Source organism: Lithobates pipiens, unplaced genomic scaffold (assembly GCF_037356315.1).
Source record: "Lithobates pipiens isolate NorthernLeopardFrog02 unplaced genomic scaffold, aLitPip1_a1.2 Scaffold_3, whole genome shotgun sequence".
In the NCBI taxonomy this organism is placed as follows: Eukaryota; Metazoa; Chordata; class Amphibia; order Anura; family Ranidae; genus Lithobates; species Lithobates pipiens.
Window position 1 is genome coordinate 130,055,278 of NW_027507790.1, and position 20,062 is coordinate 130,075,339.

General features: G+C 42.4%; 1 protein-coding gene across 1 annotated transcript in view; it reads right to left on the reverse strand.

Annotated features, from left to right (window-relative positions):
- Positions 1 to 20,062, reverse strand: part of CAMK4 (calcium/calmodulin dependent protein kinase IV) — a 318,697-nt gene that overhangs the window by 125,165 nt on the left and 173,470 nt on the right. The window contains exon 5 of the mRNA XM_077462295.1: positions 18,259 to 18,331. Coding sequence (XP_077318421.1) covers positions 18,259 to 18,331 — 73 coding nt within the window. The remainder of the gene's footprint in view (positions 1 to 18,258; positions 18,332 to 20,062) is intronic.

Below are 20,062 nucleotides of genomic sequence, written 5' to 3' on the forward strand. Positions count from 1 at the left end.
TGGTTTTTCCGACAGGATTCCGCACAAGCTGTCTTGCATACAACCAGTCACACAAAAGTTCTCTGAACTTTCGACCGCCAAGAACGCGGTGACGTACACCACTACGACGAGCCGAGAAAATGAAGTCCAATGCTTCCAAGCATGCGTCGAATTGTTTCCGAGCATGTGTAGGTATTTTGCGCATCGGAGTTTGAACAGATGATCGGAATTTCCGATCTGAACTTTTTCTGACCGAAAAATTAAGAACATGCTCTCAATCTTTTGCTGGCCGAAATTCCACCAGCAAAAGTCTGATGGAGCATACACACGGTCACATTTTCCGAAAAAAAAAGCTCTGACTTTTGCTGGTGGAATTTCCGAACGCATGTACAGGGCATTACATAAAAAAATAAAAGCTGATTATTTTAAGCACCCCTGTCAGTGCTAAGTGGTTTCTCTCAACAGGTGAAAATGAGGGAAAAAACATTAAAAAATAAATTAATTAAAAATAACAATAAACATAATACACAAAGTGGTTGTAAACCCTGTTACACCACTTGTACCTACAGGTAAGCCTATAATAAGACTTACCTGTAGGTACTGTGAATATCTTCTTGCAGTTTAGGAGATATTCAGAGTGCATGCAGCTAATGATGTCATAGGCGCATGTGCTCTAAAGGTCCGGCTTACAGTGCTGAACCTTCAGAGCCTGTACTGGAAACAGCGGCTCCCGCATGCATGCGTGAGAGCAACATCATCATGGCTCCAGCCACTCACAGCGCCGGAGCCCGCGAACCCAGAAGAAAATCCATGGAAGAGGTCAGCTGTCTCATCAGTGAGCGGACCCTGCTGAAGGGCTTTGTTCTAAGCAGTGTTTCATAATGTACTCGTATGCGATGCATACTAGCACATTTTGGCATTGTCTTACAGGTTTCTTTTTTCTCTACAGCGGTTTACAACCACTTTAGGAACTGGTAAGCTGCAATATACAATTCGATTTTTTTTTGGGGGGGGGGGGGGGGGATCTTCACTTCACTTCACATTTGAGCATCGCAAACCAAAAACACATTTTAATTCATTTTTAATATTCAAAGAAAACTCCCCATCTATCCCTGTCTCCATGCTTTATTTTGTTGAGAAATGACTGTGAAAAACATCCCTTAGCCTTTCTGCCCATGGCCATCTTGAGTAAGGGCAAATGATTCATGTAGCATTTACCCCCTTGAATCCATCTGCCCTTAGCTCAAGTATGCGTGCAGGAGAGTGTGCTTAGCTGAGAAAATCCCTCCTGAAAACTCCTGGGATGTATGACATCATTTGCCTAGGTAAGAAACCAGGAAGTAACTGAAGTAATGAAAAATAAAAAGTTTAAAACAAGTAAATATAATATACTTTTCTATCCATTTACTAATGCTAGCAGCATGAGGATTAAAAATTACCAATGTTGATTGGGAGAGTGACGTTTGACTTTAAACTCACCACACACATTACAGTCTCATTGTACAATCTCCTTTAGCTCTACCAAGAAATATGTATTACGAGGGTCTGTCTGATTGGATAAGGGTTGATTGAATAGTTTAGCTACTATGTTACATAGTTGTGGTAAAACGAAAACTGATTGTACAAACGTTGTAACATATATGGTGACCCTTAGGACTGAGCACCTAAAGGTGTAATGACACCCAACTGACTGAGCTTAGACGGTGCCTTGGCACCTATCAGCCAGCTGTTTTGTTCCTTTTTACACAAACTAATCACTGTCTGTAATGCAGAATAAGGCCCAGATTCACTGTATATCAAATTCAAGCGCCTTGTTGGACAATGTATTCTAAAAAAAGAAAATCTTTCAGACTTTGCTGCAGACACCACTTCTCCGGTGAGTAATGCACACTCATTGGTGGCACCATTTCAAGCAGGCCAACAAAAAGCATGTTAGATAAGAATGATTTAGACGTCTAGTAATGAGAGATGATATGAAATACCCTACGCCATACAGATGTCATTGCTTTAAAGCTAATGAAAAAAAATGCTCAACCTTTTGAGAGCTTGGGCTAATGCTTTTCTATAGAGAATCTATATAACTGAACAGAATAGTCAGCTAAACCTTACAAATGTTTTCCGAGCATTACATTTCAAAATGGAAATCATAGATGACTCATGAGAGAATAGTTCTGAGCAGAAAATGTGGAATTTGTTTAAAACTTGCCATACTTTGTAAAAACACAGTTATTTTTAATTCCTAGCTAATGTTCCCAATGTACTCTTTAAGGCAAAATGAAAAAATGTTCAAATTCACATATATTATGGACGTTGGTGACCTGATTAAAAGAAGTACAGCCCTGTTCTGTAGTCCTGTTATCCATTTTCAGCTGACAGTGGGCTGAAGCCCGCTGTCGGCTGACATTACAGTGCCGTTTCAGGCTGAGGAAAGATTGCGACCATATGGTTGGGATCCAACCACATACCTGGACCAGAACCTGGCTCAGCCTCTCAGTGAACCACCGAGAGCCTGAGCCAGCCGCTCCTGCCCCCTCCACAGTCCATCGCTCCACGATATCAACCACCATCCTTGCCCGTTTGTTTAAATTCAACTGACAACTGAATGGCCAGGTAGAAATGGTTGCTAGCAAGTCAGCTGCCCATGGATCTTTTATAAAAAGCCTGAGTGGGATACTGTCAGAGGGCAAGAAAACACCCCATTTAGTTTCTACTTTCATTGAGTATGCTATAGTCCAAATTATCCCCCGCTCATATCTTTAGTGATGTGATAGCTTGCACTGTTTTTTGTATGTTTGTGTGTGTATATATATATATATATATATATATATATATATATATATATATATATATATATACATGCGCATGTGTGTATGTATGTGTCACTTATATATACACCCCTCAGTTGTACCCCCACCCCTAAAGAATTCCCATTTCCACCTTCATGCCTCTCCATTTTTATCTAAACATTCTCTTCCTTCATTTACTCATCCATTGAATTATTTATTCTGTTTATTTATTTTTCCACTTATAATTGCATATCCCTTTCTCCTTACAACTTTGGTTGTTTTTCGTTTTCCATTTTTATTTATTTTTATTTTTATTTGTAATTTTTTTTATTCTTCTTATTATTACTATTTTTATTTTGCAATTCTCTTTTTCTTTAATATTGGTTATTATTATTTGTCTTTATCTTTATTTATATTCATTTTCACTTTTATTTTTATTTTCACTTTTATTTTTATTTGTATTTAACTTATTCTACTTTATCTGTATATTTATTATTCTCATTATTTTTTATTCCATTCACTTCACTACTCTCCAATACATCCATTCATCCTTATTTTCCTCTCTTTTTATCTCCTTCCCCATGACTACTATTGACTACTATTATCATAGCTTCAGACCCTTTCTCTCTCCTTTCCATAGCTTGGTCTCCATTCTATTTATTATTTTTATTCATCATTACTATCATCCATTATTACCCCCCTTCTTTTTCTCCCTTTTATTTTTTTCTTTATTTTTTCTTTCCCTTTCGTTCAATACTGAACTACCCCCCCCCCCCCCCCCCCTTCATTCCCCCTTATTATCAACCCTCTTCTCATTTGTACTGTGTTTGTTGTTCTACAAAGATTGTTCCATTATAGCCTACACCTCGTAATCTACGCTGGTCAGCTGAAAGTATTTTTACATAGATTTTTGGGCACCGCCCCTTCCCCTCCCCTTATCCTCCCCTCCTCCATAAAAAGATGGCCAGTAATGGCTGCAACCAATGCCTGATAAAGGAGCACGCATGCTCTGAACGCGAACGCTATAGCCACGCCCCCGATCTCAAGCTTCTGACGCCTCCCGCTGACGTGCCTACTGGCGTTGTCCATCGTGGAAAAACACACTCCGGAGGTACTCACTACGCCGGAAACGACCGGAATCTGACCCCCCACTGCAGCCCAGCAGGAAACCGGAAGCCATCCGAGGACGCCTTAAAGAGAACCATTCCTTGCCTGTTTTTATTTACTCAAAATGTGAGTGCAAACCTTTTTATGATTAAAGCCAAATGTTTAAATGATTTACTACCCTTAGAGCGCGTGCTGCTCTATCTCTCTCTCCTATACTATAGAGTCCCTTCTGCTCTCTCAGGAGCTGGCTGCCGCTTGCAACATATAACAGAACTTATAGTTTTGAACTGACAAAGCTGTCTCCATTTTTCACAAAGAAATCCCTGTGATCCCCATTTCTCCAGCTGTATTATGGCCCTAGAACTGTTCACTAGCAGCTCTTACTAGCGGTCCATCCCCCCCCCCCACCCCTTTGTAAACTGTATTACTGGTTAAGAAGTGTTTTTACCACTCCTGCCCCAACTGCACCCCCTTTAGCTGCAGTGGCCAGGGGTGTACACCCCTGGCCACTGCAGAAGTTATATGCCCTGTCATGGTTGGTGGGTGTAGCACCTTCCAAACATTACCCATTCAAGTAAATGAGGCTGCTCTGTAAGTTTCCTTCAAACTTGTGCAGTACAGCAAACAAGGGGTTAAAACAGGCAGCATTGTGTTGCTTTCTCACTACTTGCTTTAACCCCTTGGACCCTGCAGAAGCATGCAGTTGCCAGGGAACATGCATTTACTTGAATGGGTCACATTTAGCAGGAGTTAGCACCCACCAAAAGCAAAAGGGGATTTAATTTCTGCTGCGGCATGTCTACACCTTTGGCTGCTGGTAAAACGCAATCTCTGGATTTTACCCCCCTAACTTTACGCATGAATGAGCCCTAAGGGTGGCACTGCCCAATTTAACTCAGGGCTCATTCACAAGTGCAGCAGGCACGGCAGCTCCTATGTGAAAATTGAACCAAGTGTGTTTGACAGGTAGTGACAGGGGCGTAACTATAGGGGGTGCAGCAGTCGCAACCGCAACTGGGCCCTGTGATGCAGGGGGCCCATGCAGCCCCCTCTACATATGACCAGCAGCAGCATAGGCAGCTAGCACACACTATTACATACCCCTTCCGTATCCCCCTCGGGACAGGGACCCCTTCTCATGTGGGGACAGGGACCCCCACCTCCCCTGGGGGCAGTAACTTCATCTGCCCTGGAGAAAAGGACCTCATCTCTTCTGGGGACGGGGACCCAATCCTGCCTAGGGACAGTCCCCCAATGGGGCACCTAAAAATGTAAAAAAATAAATAAAAACTACTGATACCAGTGGTGGAACTACAGGGCTCACAAAGGTCATACCTGTGACCACGCCCTGGAGTTCCACCACCGGACACGGAGGGAAGGGCCCTGGCTGGGGTTCAGGGGGGCCCTTCATGGTTTCTTGCATCGGGGCCCTGAAGGTTCTAGTTACGCCACTGGGTAGTGACGAGGTGATATGTTGACTCCTCGCCACCTGGTTATTTTATTTTTTTATATCTTTATTTTATTTTTCAATGTACAAGTAATGCAGGAATAACAACGCAGACATAAACATTCCCAAGAAAAAGAAACTGTCTAGATAATCCACTATAGGACTTCATTATGGTTCTTCAAACATGTTGTGAGTATAACACCATCAAATCTATAGTGGAAGATGATGCATGGAGCCCAGCATTATATGGCTTGGCTAGGGTACTATGGGGAAAATTAAAATGGGGTAGAGGGAAGGATAGGTGAAGAACACAGAAAATGAAAATGAGCATAATGTGTGGCCACCAAAAATGTGGTGACATGTTGGACAGATAGGGGAAATAACCCCCTAATCCCAGATAATTAAAGTAGATAATAAAGACAACAAAAATGACTAACAATGTATATCAGAAATTTCCTGGTCAGAAAGCCTCGATAGAAACGTAAACATCAGAATATACAGTAGCTCTGCAGTACTCCATATTCATAGCATGAGTTTTTTTATAAAAGTCAGAGGAACATAATGCCCAACATTTATAGAATTTCTGGTAAATATCTGCACATTGATGCCTCCACTCCTCCATAATATCATGCACCTTCAACAACCATTTCTTAATAGTAGGTGCTGTCACAGACTTGCAATGAAGTGGGATAAGGCTCTTACCAGTATTGAGGAGAAGAGGCACCAGGGAGCATTTATAGGACCTCATTATTATGAAATAACATAGGTAGAAGATCATCTGTTATCTGGCATTGTGTCACCTTATAATCACATTACAGACATCAATCCAAAAAGGTCTGACAACAGGACACTCCTACCATAAGTGTAAAAAGGAGCCTCTCTGTGCACAGCCCCTACAGAATAGTTCCAATATTGTTGGAAATATACAGAAGAATTTGGCAGGGACCCTAGACAAAAATTTGAAACACTCCTGGGTTTTAGAATTCACAGAACAAGTGTGTGCTAGCAAGGTAATTTTCTTAATGCTGCTTTCGGAGAGTTCCCTACCCAATTCCTTCTTCCATTAACATAATAGAGGACTGTAGTGGTCAATTTCTCAAGTAGGAGTCTATATAATTTAGAGCGTAAGTGGGTTGAGCCCTCTTTATCTAGACACATGGCCTCAAATTGGGAGAGGGAGTCATTGGTTTTCATCTCATCCTTTATTGTTTTAAAGAAGTTCTTTAGCTGGATATGTTTCCGATGTCCCAGGGCGACCCTCCCCATTCCTTACAGAGTTCAGCTTCAAGTTAGCACCCGCCATAAATTAAAAACAGCGGATTTCCTGAGCTCCTCCCCAGGACTTAAAAAAGGCCAAGTCCTCCCCTGGGGTGAACCAAGGAAAGCCACCTAATGGAGAAAGTGGTGGGGGCAAACGTGCCACCACCTAATTTAAACACGTGGCTGCTGTGCAATGTGACATGATTTCAAGATGGTAGTACGGTAATTAGAGGTTTAAATCAGGTGTGAGGAGGCGACACTGTGCCTGATGATCCTCGACTTCTTCCATGTTGTTTGGGTAGATCTCCACCTCTTTAAGTTGACCTACCGCTGTCTTTGGCCTTTTATGTGCAATAAGTAAATCAAAGAATTCTGTGATTAATGGGCTTCTGTAACAACTATTTCAGAGATAGAAAAATAGCAATAAAAGCCATCCTGGACTAATATGTCATTGTGGCCCATTTGTAGCTAACTAAATTCCCTAGAGATTATTTCAGCAATGTGCTGATTTACTAGAACAACTCAATGTGAAATTCCACATGGCATTAATGCTTTTGTATAAAAGATTCAACGCTAAAATTCTGCAAACTCAAGCTGAATCCCGTTTTTCTATCATGAAAAATGGCTAAATATGGATTTCTTTAATTGAACACTACCGTATATAGGAATTGGGGACACTGGTATGCTAGCAAGGTCAAATAGGCTGACCACTCAGAGGCAAGCATTACACTACACTGTTTTTAATATAGTATTGGTTGAATTTTGTGATACACAAGGTGTAATGTCTGGTACATAATCAGTCCAGACATTAAAAAGTCTCACACATGTGGTATCCACATAGTAAGGAGTCGTGTATGGAGACATATTAAGGAGACATACATAAGACAACATAGTAAGGAGAATGTGCATTGGGGTGTAAATGGTAAGTATGCCCATGCTGTGTGTGAGAAATAACTTAAAATGACAACGTTATGAAATAAAAATTATATTTTATTTCTTTCTTTTACAAAACATTGTGGAAAAAAAATTCCAGCTTCAAAAAGAACACCATGCTTCTTATTGAATACCTTGAATAACATTCCAAAAAGTGGGGTGTTTGCACTGCCCTGGCATTTTAAGCGTCAAGAAATGAGATGGGCAGAAAGGGGTTGATACATTTCAAATATACTGTATATTCCAAAGTTTGTAGACTCTGGAACTTGCACACAGTTAATAATAAAAAAAATAAAATAAAAATATATATATAATTATATATATATATATTTTTTTATTTTTACCAAAGAAATGTATCGGAGTACATTTTGGCCCAAATTATGAAGACATTTTAGTCTTAGGCCACGTACACACGGGCGGATTGTCTGCCCAACTAAGTTCGTCAGACAATCCGACAGACAGTCCGTTCAACTTTTGAATGAACAGACTTGACCACACACGATGAGCAGACAGTCCGCCGAAAGCTTGTGCGATGACGTGTACGGCACGTACGACGGGACTAGAAATTCGACGTCCAATACACTGCAATGCAACCTTCGGCGTGTAAATCCTTTCTGAGCATGCGCCATACTTAGTCCGTCCAACTTGCCTACACACGAGCGGACTGTCCGCTGAAACCAAGTTTGGACGGACAAAATTACGGAAATTCCGAAAGACTTAGTCCGTCAGACTGTCCGCTGAAAAAGTCCGCTGAAGCCCACACACGAGCGGATTGTCCGCTGAAACACGGTTCAGCGGACTAAGTTGGGCAGACAATCCGCCCGTGTGTACGCGGCCTTAGTCTTTAGTCTTAAGACAGATTATTGATTTGAAAAGTTTTAAAACAGGAACTAAGAAAATTTTTATTTTGTTTTATTTTTTTAGGGCTTTTTCCTAAAACCCAGTGGTGATTAAATATCACCAAAGGAAAGCTCGGTTTGTCTCAAAAAATGATATAAAATCCATTTGAATACAGTGTTGCATAACTGTGTTAAAGTATTACAGTGCTGAAATCTAAAAAAAATGCCTGGTCAGAAAGGGGGTTTAACACGCCGAGGTGTATGATGGTAATGAATTAAAATACAGGAGCTATATTACATGTCAAAGGATTTGTATTTCTGTCTATCCTGCCCAGAGATTTACAAACCCTTACTACACAGCACAGCTATCCTGGTGACATACAGTATCTCACAAAAGTTAATACACCCCTCACATTTTTGTAAATATTATTATCTTTTCATGTGACAACACTGAAGAAATGACACTTTGCTACAATGTAAAGTCAGTGTACAGCTTGTATAACAGTGTAAATTTGCAGTCCCCTCAAAATAACTCAACACACAACCATTATTGTCTAAACCGCTGGCAACAAAAGTGAGTACACCCCTAAGTGAAAATGTCCAGATTGTGCCCAAAGTGTCAATATTTTGTGTGGTCACCATTAGTTCCCAGCACTGCCTTAACCCCCTTGAGCAAGGAGTTCACCAGAACTTCACAGGTTTCCACTGGAGTCCTCTTCCATTCCTCCATGATGACATCACAGAGCTGGTGGATGAGACCTTGCACTCCTCCACCTTCCATTTGAGGATGCCCCACAGATGCTCAACAGGGTTTAGGTCTGGAGACATGCTTGGCCAGTCCATCACCTTTACCATCAGCTTCTTTAGCAAGGCAGTGGTTGTCTTGGAGGTGTGTTTGGGGTCCTTATCATGTTGGAATATTGCCCTGTGGCCCAGTCTTTGAAGGGAGAGGATCATGCTCTGTTTCAGTATGTCACAGCACATGTTGGCATTCATGGTTCCTTCAATAAACTGTAGCTTCCCAATGTCGCATGCAGCCCCAGATCATGACACTCCCACCACCATGCTTGACTGTAGGCAAAATAAACTTGCCTTTGTACTCACCTGGTTTCCGCCACACACACTTGACACCATCTTAACCAAATAAAGTTATCTTGGTCTCATCAGACCACAGCACATGGTTCCAGTAATCCATATCCTTAGTCTGCTTGTCTTCAGCAAACTGCAGGCATTGTTGTGCACGAACTTTAGAAGAGGCTTCCTTCTAAGACGACAGCCATGCAGACCAATTTGATGCAGCATGGGGCGTATGGTCTGAGCACTGACAGGCTGACCCCCACCCCTTCAACCTCTACAGCAATGCTGGCAGCGCTCATACGTCTATTTCGCAAAGGAAGGCAACCTCTGGAAATGAAGATGAGCATGACGAGGCCTGTTCTGAGTGAAACCTGTCCTGTTAAACTGTTGTATGGTCTTGGCCACCATGCTGAAGCTCAGTTTCAGGGTCTTGGCAATCTTCTTATAGCCTAGGCCGGTGATGGCGAACCTTGGCACCCCAGATGTTTTGGAACTACATTTCCCATGATGCTCATCCACTCTGCAGTGTACTTGAGCATCATGGGAAATGTAGTTCCAAAACATCTGGGGTGCCAAGGTTCGCCATCACTGGCCTAGGCCATCTTTATGTACAGCAACAATTCTTTTTTTAAGATCCTCAGAGAGTTCTTTGCCATGAGGTGCCATGTTGAATGTCCAGTGACCAGTATGAAAGAGTGAGAGCAATAAAAACAAATTTAACACACCTGCTCCCCATTCACACCTGAGACCTTGTAACAATAATGAGTCACATGACACCGGGAAGGAAAATGGCTAATTAGGCCCAATTTGGATATTTTCAATTAGGGGTGTATTCACTTTTGTTGCCAGTGGTTTAGACATTAATGTCTGTGTGTTGAGTTATTTTGAGGGGACAGCAAATTTACACTGTTATACAAGTTGTACACTCACTACTTTACATTGTAGCAAAGTGTCATTTCTTCAGTGTTGTCAAATGAAAAGATATAATACAATATTTACAAAAATGTGAGGGGTGTACTCACTTTTGTGAGATACTGTACCTTTGATGCATTAACATGTAAATTTACCTTTTTTAAGAAAAAATTTAAAGGTGAACTAAGACTGCATACCCTCCCTATTCCCCCTGCTCCCCACTATATATACCACCATGGGTGATGAGCTGTCAGTACCCACCCAGCTAATGCAGCAGTCCATGGATTTAAAATGTGTGCTCCCTCTTCTTTCTGCAGCACTTCTAGGATGGATCAGAGTGATTCTAATTGGTCAATGCCAGCACGGAGAATCACACTGATTAATACTGGAAGCACTGCATAGAAAAGAGGGAGAAGAGTGAATCCCTGGGCCGCTACACTGTCTGCGTGCTGCGAGGGCACTAACAGCTCGTAACCCAGCTAGGTAAATACAGCAGAGACTGAAGGGGTGAAGGGAGGGGGGGTTGTACAGTGTTAGTTCACCTTTTATTTTTTTTCTGAAAAAGTGAACTAACGCTTTAAGTAATATAGCCTGATCAGTAGCAAAAAACTGATTCAGATATTTATACTAGATCTACAGTATTTAAAATATATTTAATTATTTTTTTTACCATATAATTGTAGTCATTTGTGATGTGATTTTGTAATATATGCAAAGATTTCAGCATTTTCACTAATTTATATAACACAAACATTATACAACACCCATAAAACATAAGGTTATTTTCTTTTTGTGCTAGATATAAATTGATGATTTTTCTGTCTGGAGAGCATTTGTAAAAAAAGAATTTAACAGGGGTTGTTTGCTCTGTGCACTGCAGCTGTGTAGAATATGAACCAATAAATAAATTGGTTTCTGGATGAAATGCAATAAGACTGGTCTCTCTCTTGGGGAAGTGGTGATCTCATCTAAGTGATGTTCTTCTAGGCTTTTATTTCGCTAACAGAGAAAAGCTACAGTGCCTTGCAAAAGTATCCACCCCTTGGCTTTTTACCTATTTTGTTACATTACAGCCTTTGGTTAAATGTTTTTTTTAATCTGAGTTATATGTGATGGATCAGAACACAATAGTCTAAGTTAGTAAAGGAAATTTCGAAAAATATAAACATAAAAATATTTTTCAGAAATTAAAAACTGATAATTGCCATGTGCGGATGTATTCATCCCCTTTATTATGAAGCCCATAAAAAGCTCTGGTGCAACCAATTACCTTCAGAAGTACATAATTAGCGAAATGAAGTCCACCTGTGTGCAATCTAAGTGTCACATGATCTGTCATTACATATACACACCTTCTTGAAAGGCCCCAGAGGCCGCAACACCTAAGCAAGAGACACCACTAACCAAACACTGCCATGAAGACCAAGGAACTCTCCAAACAAGTAAGGGACAATGTTGTTGATAAGTACAAGTCAGGGTTACGCTATATAAAAAAAATAAAAAATATCCAAATCTTTGACAGTCCCTAGGAGCACCATCAAATCTATCATAACCAAATGGAAAGAAGATGGCACAACAGAAAACCCGCCAAGAGACGGCCACACACCAAAACTCACAGACCAAGCAAGGAAGGCATTAATCAGAGAGGCAGCCCAAAAACCTAAGGTAACCCTGGAGGAGTTGCAAAGTTCCAAAGCAGAGGACGACAATAAGCCATACATTCCATAGACTTGGGCCTGAAGTGGTAGCCTGTAGAAAGCCATTACTTTCAGCAAAAAACAACGTTTTGAGTTCGCGAAAAAGGCATGTGGGAGACTCCCAGTCGGGACTGGGAAACTGGTCATAGTTGAGGGAAAGATGGATGGTGCTAAATACAGGGATATTCTTCAGCAAAACCTGTACCACTCTGTGTGTGATTTGAAGCTAGGACAGAGGATCACCTTCCAGCAGGACAATGACCCCAAACAAACTGCTAAAGCAACACTTGAGTGGTTTTAGGGAAAACATGTAAATGTGTTGCAAAAGCCTAGTCAAAGCCCAGACCTCAATCCAATTGAAAATATGTGGTCAGACTTAAAGATTGCTGTTCACAAGCGCAAACCATCCAACTTGAAGGAGCTGGAGCAGTGTTGCAAGGAGGAATGGGCAAAAATCCCAGTGGTAAGATGTGGCAAGCTCATAGAGACTTATCCAAAGCGACTTGGAGCTGTGATAGCCTACAAAGTATTGACTTTAGGGGGTTGAATAGTTATGCACATTGACTTTTTCTGTTATTTTGTCCTATTTGTTGTTTGCTTTACAATAAAAAAAAAGTCTTCAAAGTTGTGGGCATGTTCTGTGAATTAAATGATGCAAATCCTCAAACAATCCATGTTAATTTCAGGTTGTGAGGCAACAAACACTAAAAATGCCACAGGGGGTGAATACTTTTGCAAGGCACTGTAGGTTCTATCAACAAGTAATTATAAAGTGGGCAAATTGTATAAATACTTTATATAATAAAGGTAAATAGTAACTGTATAAACCATACAAAATAATACTAATCTATAGCAAACACATATCACCTCCAGGCAGTTTAACCACTTCAGCTCCGGACCAATAAACACCTTAAGGACCAGAGGTCTTTTTGCAATTTCGCACTGCGCTGCTTTAACTGGTAATTGCGCAGTCATGCAATATTGCACCCAAACGAAATTTGCGTCCTTTTCTTCCCACAAATAGAGCTTTCTTTTGATGGTATTTGATTGCCTCTGCGATTTTTTTTTTTTTGCGATATAAATGGAAAAAGAGCGAAAATTTTGAAAAAAAAATCTTTTTGTTATAAGAAAAATCGAATAAACTAAATTTTAGTCATACATTGAGGGCAAAATTTATTCAGCCACATGTCTTTAGTAAAAAAAATGTCAATAAGCGTATATTTTTTGGTTTGCGCAAAAGTTATAGCGTCTACAAACTAGAGTACATTTTCTGGAATTTACACAGCTTTTAATTTATGACTGCCGATCTCATTTCTTGAGGTGCTAAAATGGCAGGGCAGTACAAATCCCCCCCAAATGACCCCATTTTGGAAAGTAGACACCCCAAGGAAATTGCTGATGGGTATGTTGAGCCCATTGAATATTTATTTTTTTTGTCCTAAAGGATTGAATAATGACAAAAAAAAAAAAAAAGTTGTCACTAAATGATATATTGCTCACACATGCCATGGTTATATGTGGAATTGCACCCCAAAATATATTCCGCTACTTCTCCCGAGTATGGGGATACCACATGTGGGGGACTTTTTGGGAGCCTAGCCACGTACGGAACCCCGAAAACCAACCACTGCCTTCAGGGTTTCTAAGGGTGCAAATTTTTGATTTCACTCCTCACTACAATAAAATGCCAAAATAACACAAAACCCCCCCAAATGACCCCATTTTGGAAAGTAGACACCCCAAGGAAATTGCTGATGGGTATGTTGAGCCCATTGAATATTTATTTTTTTTGTCCTAAAGGATTGAATAATGACAAAAAAAAAAAAAAAGTTGTCACTAAATGATATATTGCTCACACATGCCATGGTTATATGTGGAATTGCACCCCAAAATATATTCCGCTACTTCTCCCGAGTATGGGGATACCACATGTGGGGGACTTTTTGGGAGTCTAGTCGCGCACGGCACCCCGAAAACCAATCACCACCTTCAGGATTTCTAAGGGTGCAAATTTTTGATTTAACTCCTCACTACCTATCACAGTTTCGAAGGCCATAAAATGCCAAAATAGCACAAAACCCCCCAAAATGACCCCATTTTGGAAAGTAGACACCCCAAGCTATTTACTGAGAGGCATGTTGAGTCCATGGAATATTTTATATTTTGCCACAAGTTGCGGGAATATTACAAACTTTTTTTTTTTGCACAAAGTTGTCACTAAATGATATATTGCTCACACATGCTATGGGCATATGTGAAATGACACCCCAAAATACATTCTGCTGCTTCTCCCGAGTACGGGGATACCACATGTGGGGGACTTTTTGGGAGCCTAGCCACGTACGGAACCCCGAAAACCAACCACTGCCTTCAGGGTTTCTAAGGGTGCAAATTTTTGATTTCACTCCTCACTACAATAAAATGCCAAAATAACACAAAACCCCCCCAAATGACCCAATTTTGGAAAGCAGACACCCCAAGCTATTTACTGAGAGGCATGTTGAGTCCATGAAATATTTTATATTTTGCCACAAGTTGCAGGAATATTAAAAAAAAATTTTTGTTGTCACTAAATGATATATTGCTCACACATGCTATGGGCATAAGTCAAATTACACCCCAAAATAAATTTTGCTGCTTCTCCCGAGTACGGGGATACCACATGTGGGGTACTTTTTGGGAGCCTAGCCACGTACGGGACCCCAAAAACCAAGCACTGCCTTCCGGATTTAAATATAAAATGCTACCAAAAAACCTGTTAGCGATGGCAGGGATCAGGCCTGACTCTGCGATCGCTGCAGTTATGTGTTTAGTGTTTTGTAAGTGACAGTGATCGATCGATACTGCACTTGGGTGGGCTGGGCAGAGGGGCAAAATGCAGGTGCTAGCAGGTATCTGGGCTGATCCCGCTAACAATGCGTTTTTTTGGAACCCTAAACTGCTGGGGACGCTAGTATAGATCTGATCAGATCAGATATTGATCTGTTCAGATTCTATAGCACTACGGGAGGTGTATGCTTTGCGTGTGGGTGTTAGCGGTACTGGCACTAACCTAGCGCTGCCTGGGGCGACGCAGACCCTGACCCTAAAACCTAATTGATATCACCCGCCGGGTGATCAGGGGGTTAAACCTTTATTGGGTAATAAATGGTGGGTGCCCTGATGCTATAAAAAACAAACTAACCAGAGTCACCCGTAACACTTATACGGTGATCAGTGGTGAAAGGGTTAACTAGGGGCAATCAGGGGGTTCAAATTTTTATTAGGTAGTATATGGGGGTCCCTGGCGCTATATAAAAACCTGACGGGGAACCTAAATAACTAACTGGCTAACCAGCGTCACCAGTGACACTTATACTGTGATCGCTGGTGAAAGGGGGTGAAAGGGTTAACTAGCAGCAATCAGGGGGTTAAAACCATTATTGGGTAGTATATCGGGGTACCTAGCGCTATAAAAACCTGGCGGTGAACTTAAAAAAATAACTAGCTACCTAGCGACACATGCAGCGATCAGAAAAATGATCGCTTAGTGACACTGGCAAAAGGGGGTGAAAGGGTTAACTAACGGCAATCAGGGGGTTAAAACCATTATTGGGTAGTATATCGGGGTACCTAGCGCTATAAAAACCTGGCGGTGAACCTAAAAAAATAACTAGCTACCTAGCGACACATGCAGCGATCAGAAAAATGATCGCTTAGTGACACTGGCAAAAGGGGGTGAAAGGGTTAACTAGCGGCAATCAGGGGGTTAAAACCATTATTGGGTAGTATATCGGGGGACCTAGCGCTATAAAAACCTGGCGGTGAACCTAAAAAAATAACTAGTTACCTAGCGACACATGCAGCGATCAGAAAAATGATCGCTTAGTGACACTGGTAAAAGGGGGTGAAAGGGTTAACTAGCGGCAATCAGGGGGTTAAAACCATTATTGGGTAGTATATCGGGGTACCTAGCGCTATAAAAACCTGGCGGTGAACCTAAAAAAATAACTAGCTACCTAGCGACTGTAACGACACTAATGCAGCGATCAGAAAAACGATCGCTTAGTGACACTGGCAAAAGGGGGTGAAAGGGTTAACTAGCGGCAATCAGGGGGTTAAAACCATTATTGGGTAGTATATCGGGGTACCTAGCGATATAAAAACCTGGCGGTGAACCTAAAAAAATAACTAGCTACCTGGCGACACATGCAGCGATCAGAAAAATGATCGCTTAGTGACACTGGCAAAAGAGGGTGAAAGGGTTAACTCTAGGGGCAATCAGGGGGTTAAATCTTTATTGGGGGGTGATAGGGGGCTACCCTGGACCTAACACTAACTGTCCTGACAGTTTTTACTGTCACAACTGACACTGAATGCATTGATCAGTAAAGAAATGATCAATGCAATCAGTGACACTGTGACTGGGGGGGATCGGGGGGCGATCGGGGGGGGGGGGATCGGGGGGGGGGTTTGTGTGCCTGTGTGTACCTACATGTCAGTGTAGTGTTGGTGCACACTTACTATTAGTCTTCTCCTCGTAGTCCGGTCAAAAAGACCGCCCCGAGGAGAATGACATCACTTCCTCCTTCCTGTGTAAACAATACACAGTGGGAGGAAGCTTCTCATTGGCCAGGAGCGATCCAGAGGGGGTGGCCGAAAACCAACGGCCATCCCCTCATCACGGAGCGCTCCTGGACCGAACCGGACCGTCGTATCCAGCGGGAGGGGGTCCGATCGGACCCCCCACCCGCTGGAAGGCAGGCACGTACATCTACGTGATTGTGCCTGCCTGTGCCATTGTGTTGACGTACATTGGCAATACGGCGGTCCTGAAGTGGTTAATGCAAGCATGAAAAAAGCCTGATGCAGATGGGCAGATTAGGCCATACAACTCCAGGCACATTTCTGCACCCAGGCAACACTGCCAGGGTCACTTTAAAGTACATATTGTACTAGTCACATGACAGGAAGTGAGAAGAAATACTCCTGCTGCAAGAACTCTCTGCCATAGTTCTTGACATCCTGGGAGCTCAGGGTGTCATAGGAGAATGCACCATTTCTGCAGGCTGTACAACTGCAGAAGGGCCTTCAGAGATTAAAGGTCAATGTACCCAAGTTGTAGTTCAGGTGGGTGTGGGGACCCTCCAATCCCCCTCCTGCTGTCACTTTAACCTGGAGAGGTGACAAGTGGGATACACTGTTAATGGTGTCTCAACTGTTGCCTTATACTGTGAATATACTGTGAAACAAAAGGAAGGAAAGAAAAAATGTACTTGCATAGGGGCACTTTGCTACATCTGCCACTGGGGTGTTTTTGCCCAGCTTTGCTTATTCCAAGTCCCCTTGTGCAGCGTATAGACCTGAGAACTGAAGCCCTGGGCTCTGAGGAAGAGGGTAAGTCCCTCGAAACACGTTAGCCTGTCAGACTTATACTGTCCTTCTATGAGATGTGATGTGTCAAGGACTTAAGGACTTGAAGCTGATTTATTATGACAAGCTTTGATGTACCTGTTGGTTTGTGAGCATATTACTTACTATTACTTTGTAACAATAAAATATATTTTGAGGATAATGCGCTGGGCTGGTGCTCCCGCTGTTTGCTCTATGGCTGCAGTGTGTTTAGACTTCCCCAATATTGAGAGGCAAGCAAAACATGGCATGTCCATGAAAGCCAGGACTTGAATACAGAAATAAGAGTCTTCTACCTCTGGGAACCACTTTCAAGCGCAGGAGGTTGTGCATTTGCCTGTTAAAGATTTTTAAATACCTGATCCCCCACTCGGCAGCGGTCAGTGCTCAACTCTTCTCCCTGATGATTCAGCTTGTGGACAGGGCCTGGGCATCAAAATATACAATGCTGAACTACTGGCCCTGCATTGTACTTGATGATGTCAGAGTACCTGCGACCGCTTAGAGAACAGAATGCAGTGGGTTCCATTGCTTGTAGCGAGCCCGGAGGATATGGTAAGTAGAAGTCTGTTTTGCTGGTACCCTAAGCATTTAACCTGCCTGTGTGAGTGAAGCACTAGTACAATGGTTTTTCCCCTTCCTCGGAGTTCAGCTTTAAACCTCCGGCATCTACTAATAATTGAAATATTTGTTGTTGGTGGATGGCCCTTTAAATTAAATACATTGATGGAAACTGATCAACATAAGCAACATAAATTTTCTTTTTCTCCTCGCTTAACCAATAATTTCAAAAGCAGTAATATATTATTACGATAAAACAAAACACTTACCGCAACAGCTTCTAAAATCTGTTTCACAGCATCAGCAGCATCTCGCTCACTATAATATCCTTTTTCCACAATCCTGTAAAAAACACAAGAGACATGTCTTACAAAAAGCATAACTAGTAAAGGTTACATGTAATGTAGTTTGGCTATTTCTAACAATGGATCCACAATAATAGCTAAAACCAACTTCCTTCACTGGCAATGGCAGGCAGTTGGAATGCTTAGACTACCTTGGCCTAAACTGACCCTTAACAGTCAGAGCAGCTGCACCTCCTGCAGTCCCAATGACAGTGCCGTCTGCTCTCAATAATGTGCCAACATATCAATGCTTTGCAGGAAAACAGAATTTTACAGTTACATTTTGTATAGCACTTAAAGTGGAAATTCATACAAAATATATATTTTTTTAGATGAAGTTGTGGGAGGTAGGATTTAGAACATTTGTCACATTTTTACTAGTTATTTCCTGTCCCATAGGCAAAGAGGAAATGACAGAAAATTTCCCAAAAGTTATAGGAAATCCAACATTTGACAGCTGTCATCAAAACAGATACAGGGATACATTAGATGCTTTCAGCTTCTACTGTGCTGGGCTTGTGGTATGTCCCTGTGCCTTTAAGGAGTGATGTACTCCCTGTGGGCTTACCTACCAGTGGTGGGTGGAGCTCAATATTTGGGGGAGGCAAACCAACGATCAGAACCCCCCCCCACAGAAGACAGATGGAGTAGCGATCCCCACCCTGCGAGAGACAGATGAGAAGGTAGCAATCAGAGGCCTCCTTACCTTAGGAGGCAGATGAGAAGGATCCGGGGTAGGGCTGCTAGTCCTCACTCCGGGGCTGTTGTTTTTCCTCCCAGCCTCACAAGAAGTGGGTCCTAAGACTCCCTAGCCAATTGTATCTCAGGACCTGCTTCCTAACTGGCCGGGCGGAGAGTCAGGAAGACAATAGCGAATATTAATTCGCTATTGTCACACAACTGAGTGGGCGCAGGGCTCTGCACCCTGAGCCCACCCTTTTTTTGAAGTCAATTAGAGCCTCAGGCTCTAATCATGTGTCCTGCGCCCTGCAAGTAGATTAGGGGCCGGATGGATGGATTAGGGGGCAGCACCCTTGTGCCCCTTATGGATGGGCCCCCATTGTTACCTACCCTTAATTCAACCACTATTATTATTATCATCCAATCAGTGGTGGCTGGTGATTTTTTGTTTGGGGGCGGCAACTAACCAAATCACCCCCCCTTGCGGTCGGTCCACCATTACTTACCCCATCTAGGCAGCGGGGATCGGGCACTTGCGGGTATCCGAGGAGCAGCGGCTGGGATCGGGCATCTGAGGACTGGCAGCGATCAGGGCACCAAGCAGCGGCGGGGATCAGGCATCCAGGCATCGGTCAGCGGCTCTTCTCCTCTTCACTTCTGCCGTGCATCTCCTCCCCTCCTCCTAGGCTTCTAATAGGATTGCGTGTCCTTTCAGCCAATCGGGTGAAAGTCATCGCCTACTTGCACATTATGAAATACTCACCTTGGAACAAAGCCCGCCAGCGCTGTAATGTTACCTCTGAGGGGGCATGACATGTTCCCCTGTCTTTCTTCGGGGGTTCGCATGCTTGGCTATGTGATTGGCCGAAGCCACAATTATGTCAATCCTAGACATTCAGAGTGCATGCCCCAGTGATGTCACTGGCTGTATGCAGGGTGAATATCTCCTAAACATTGAATATTTGGTAGATATTAATTTTACCTACAGGTAAGCCTTATTATAGGCTTAGCTATAGGTAAAAATGACCAAGCGGGGTTTACAACTGCT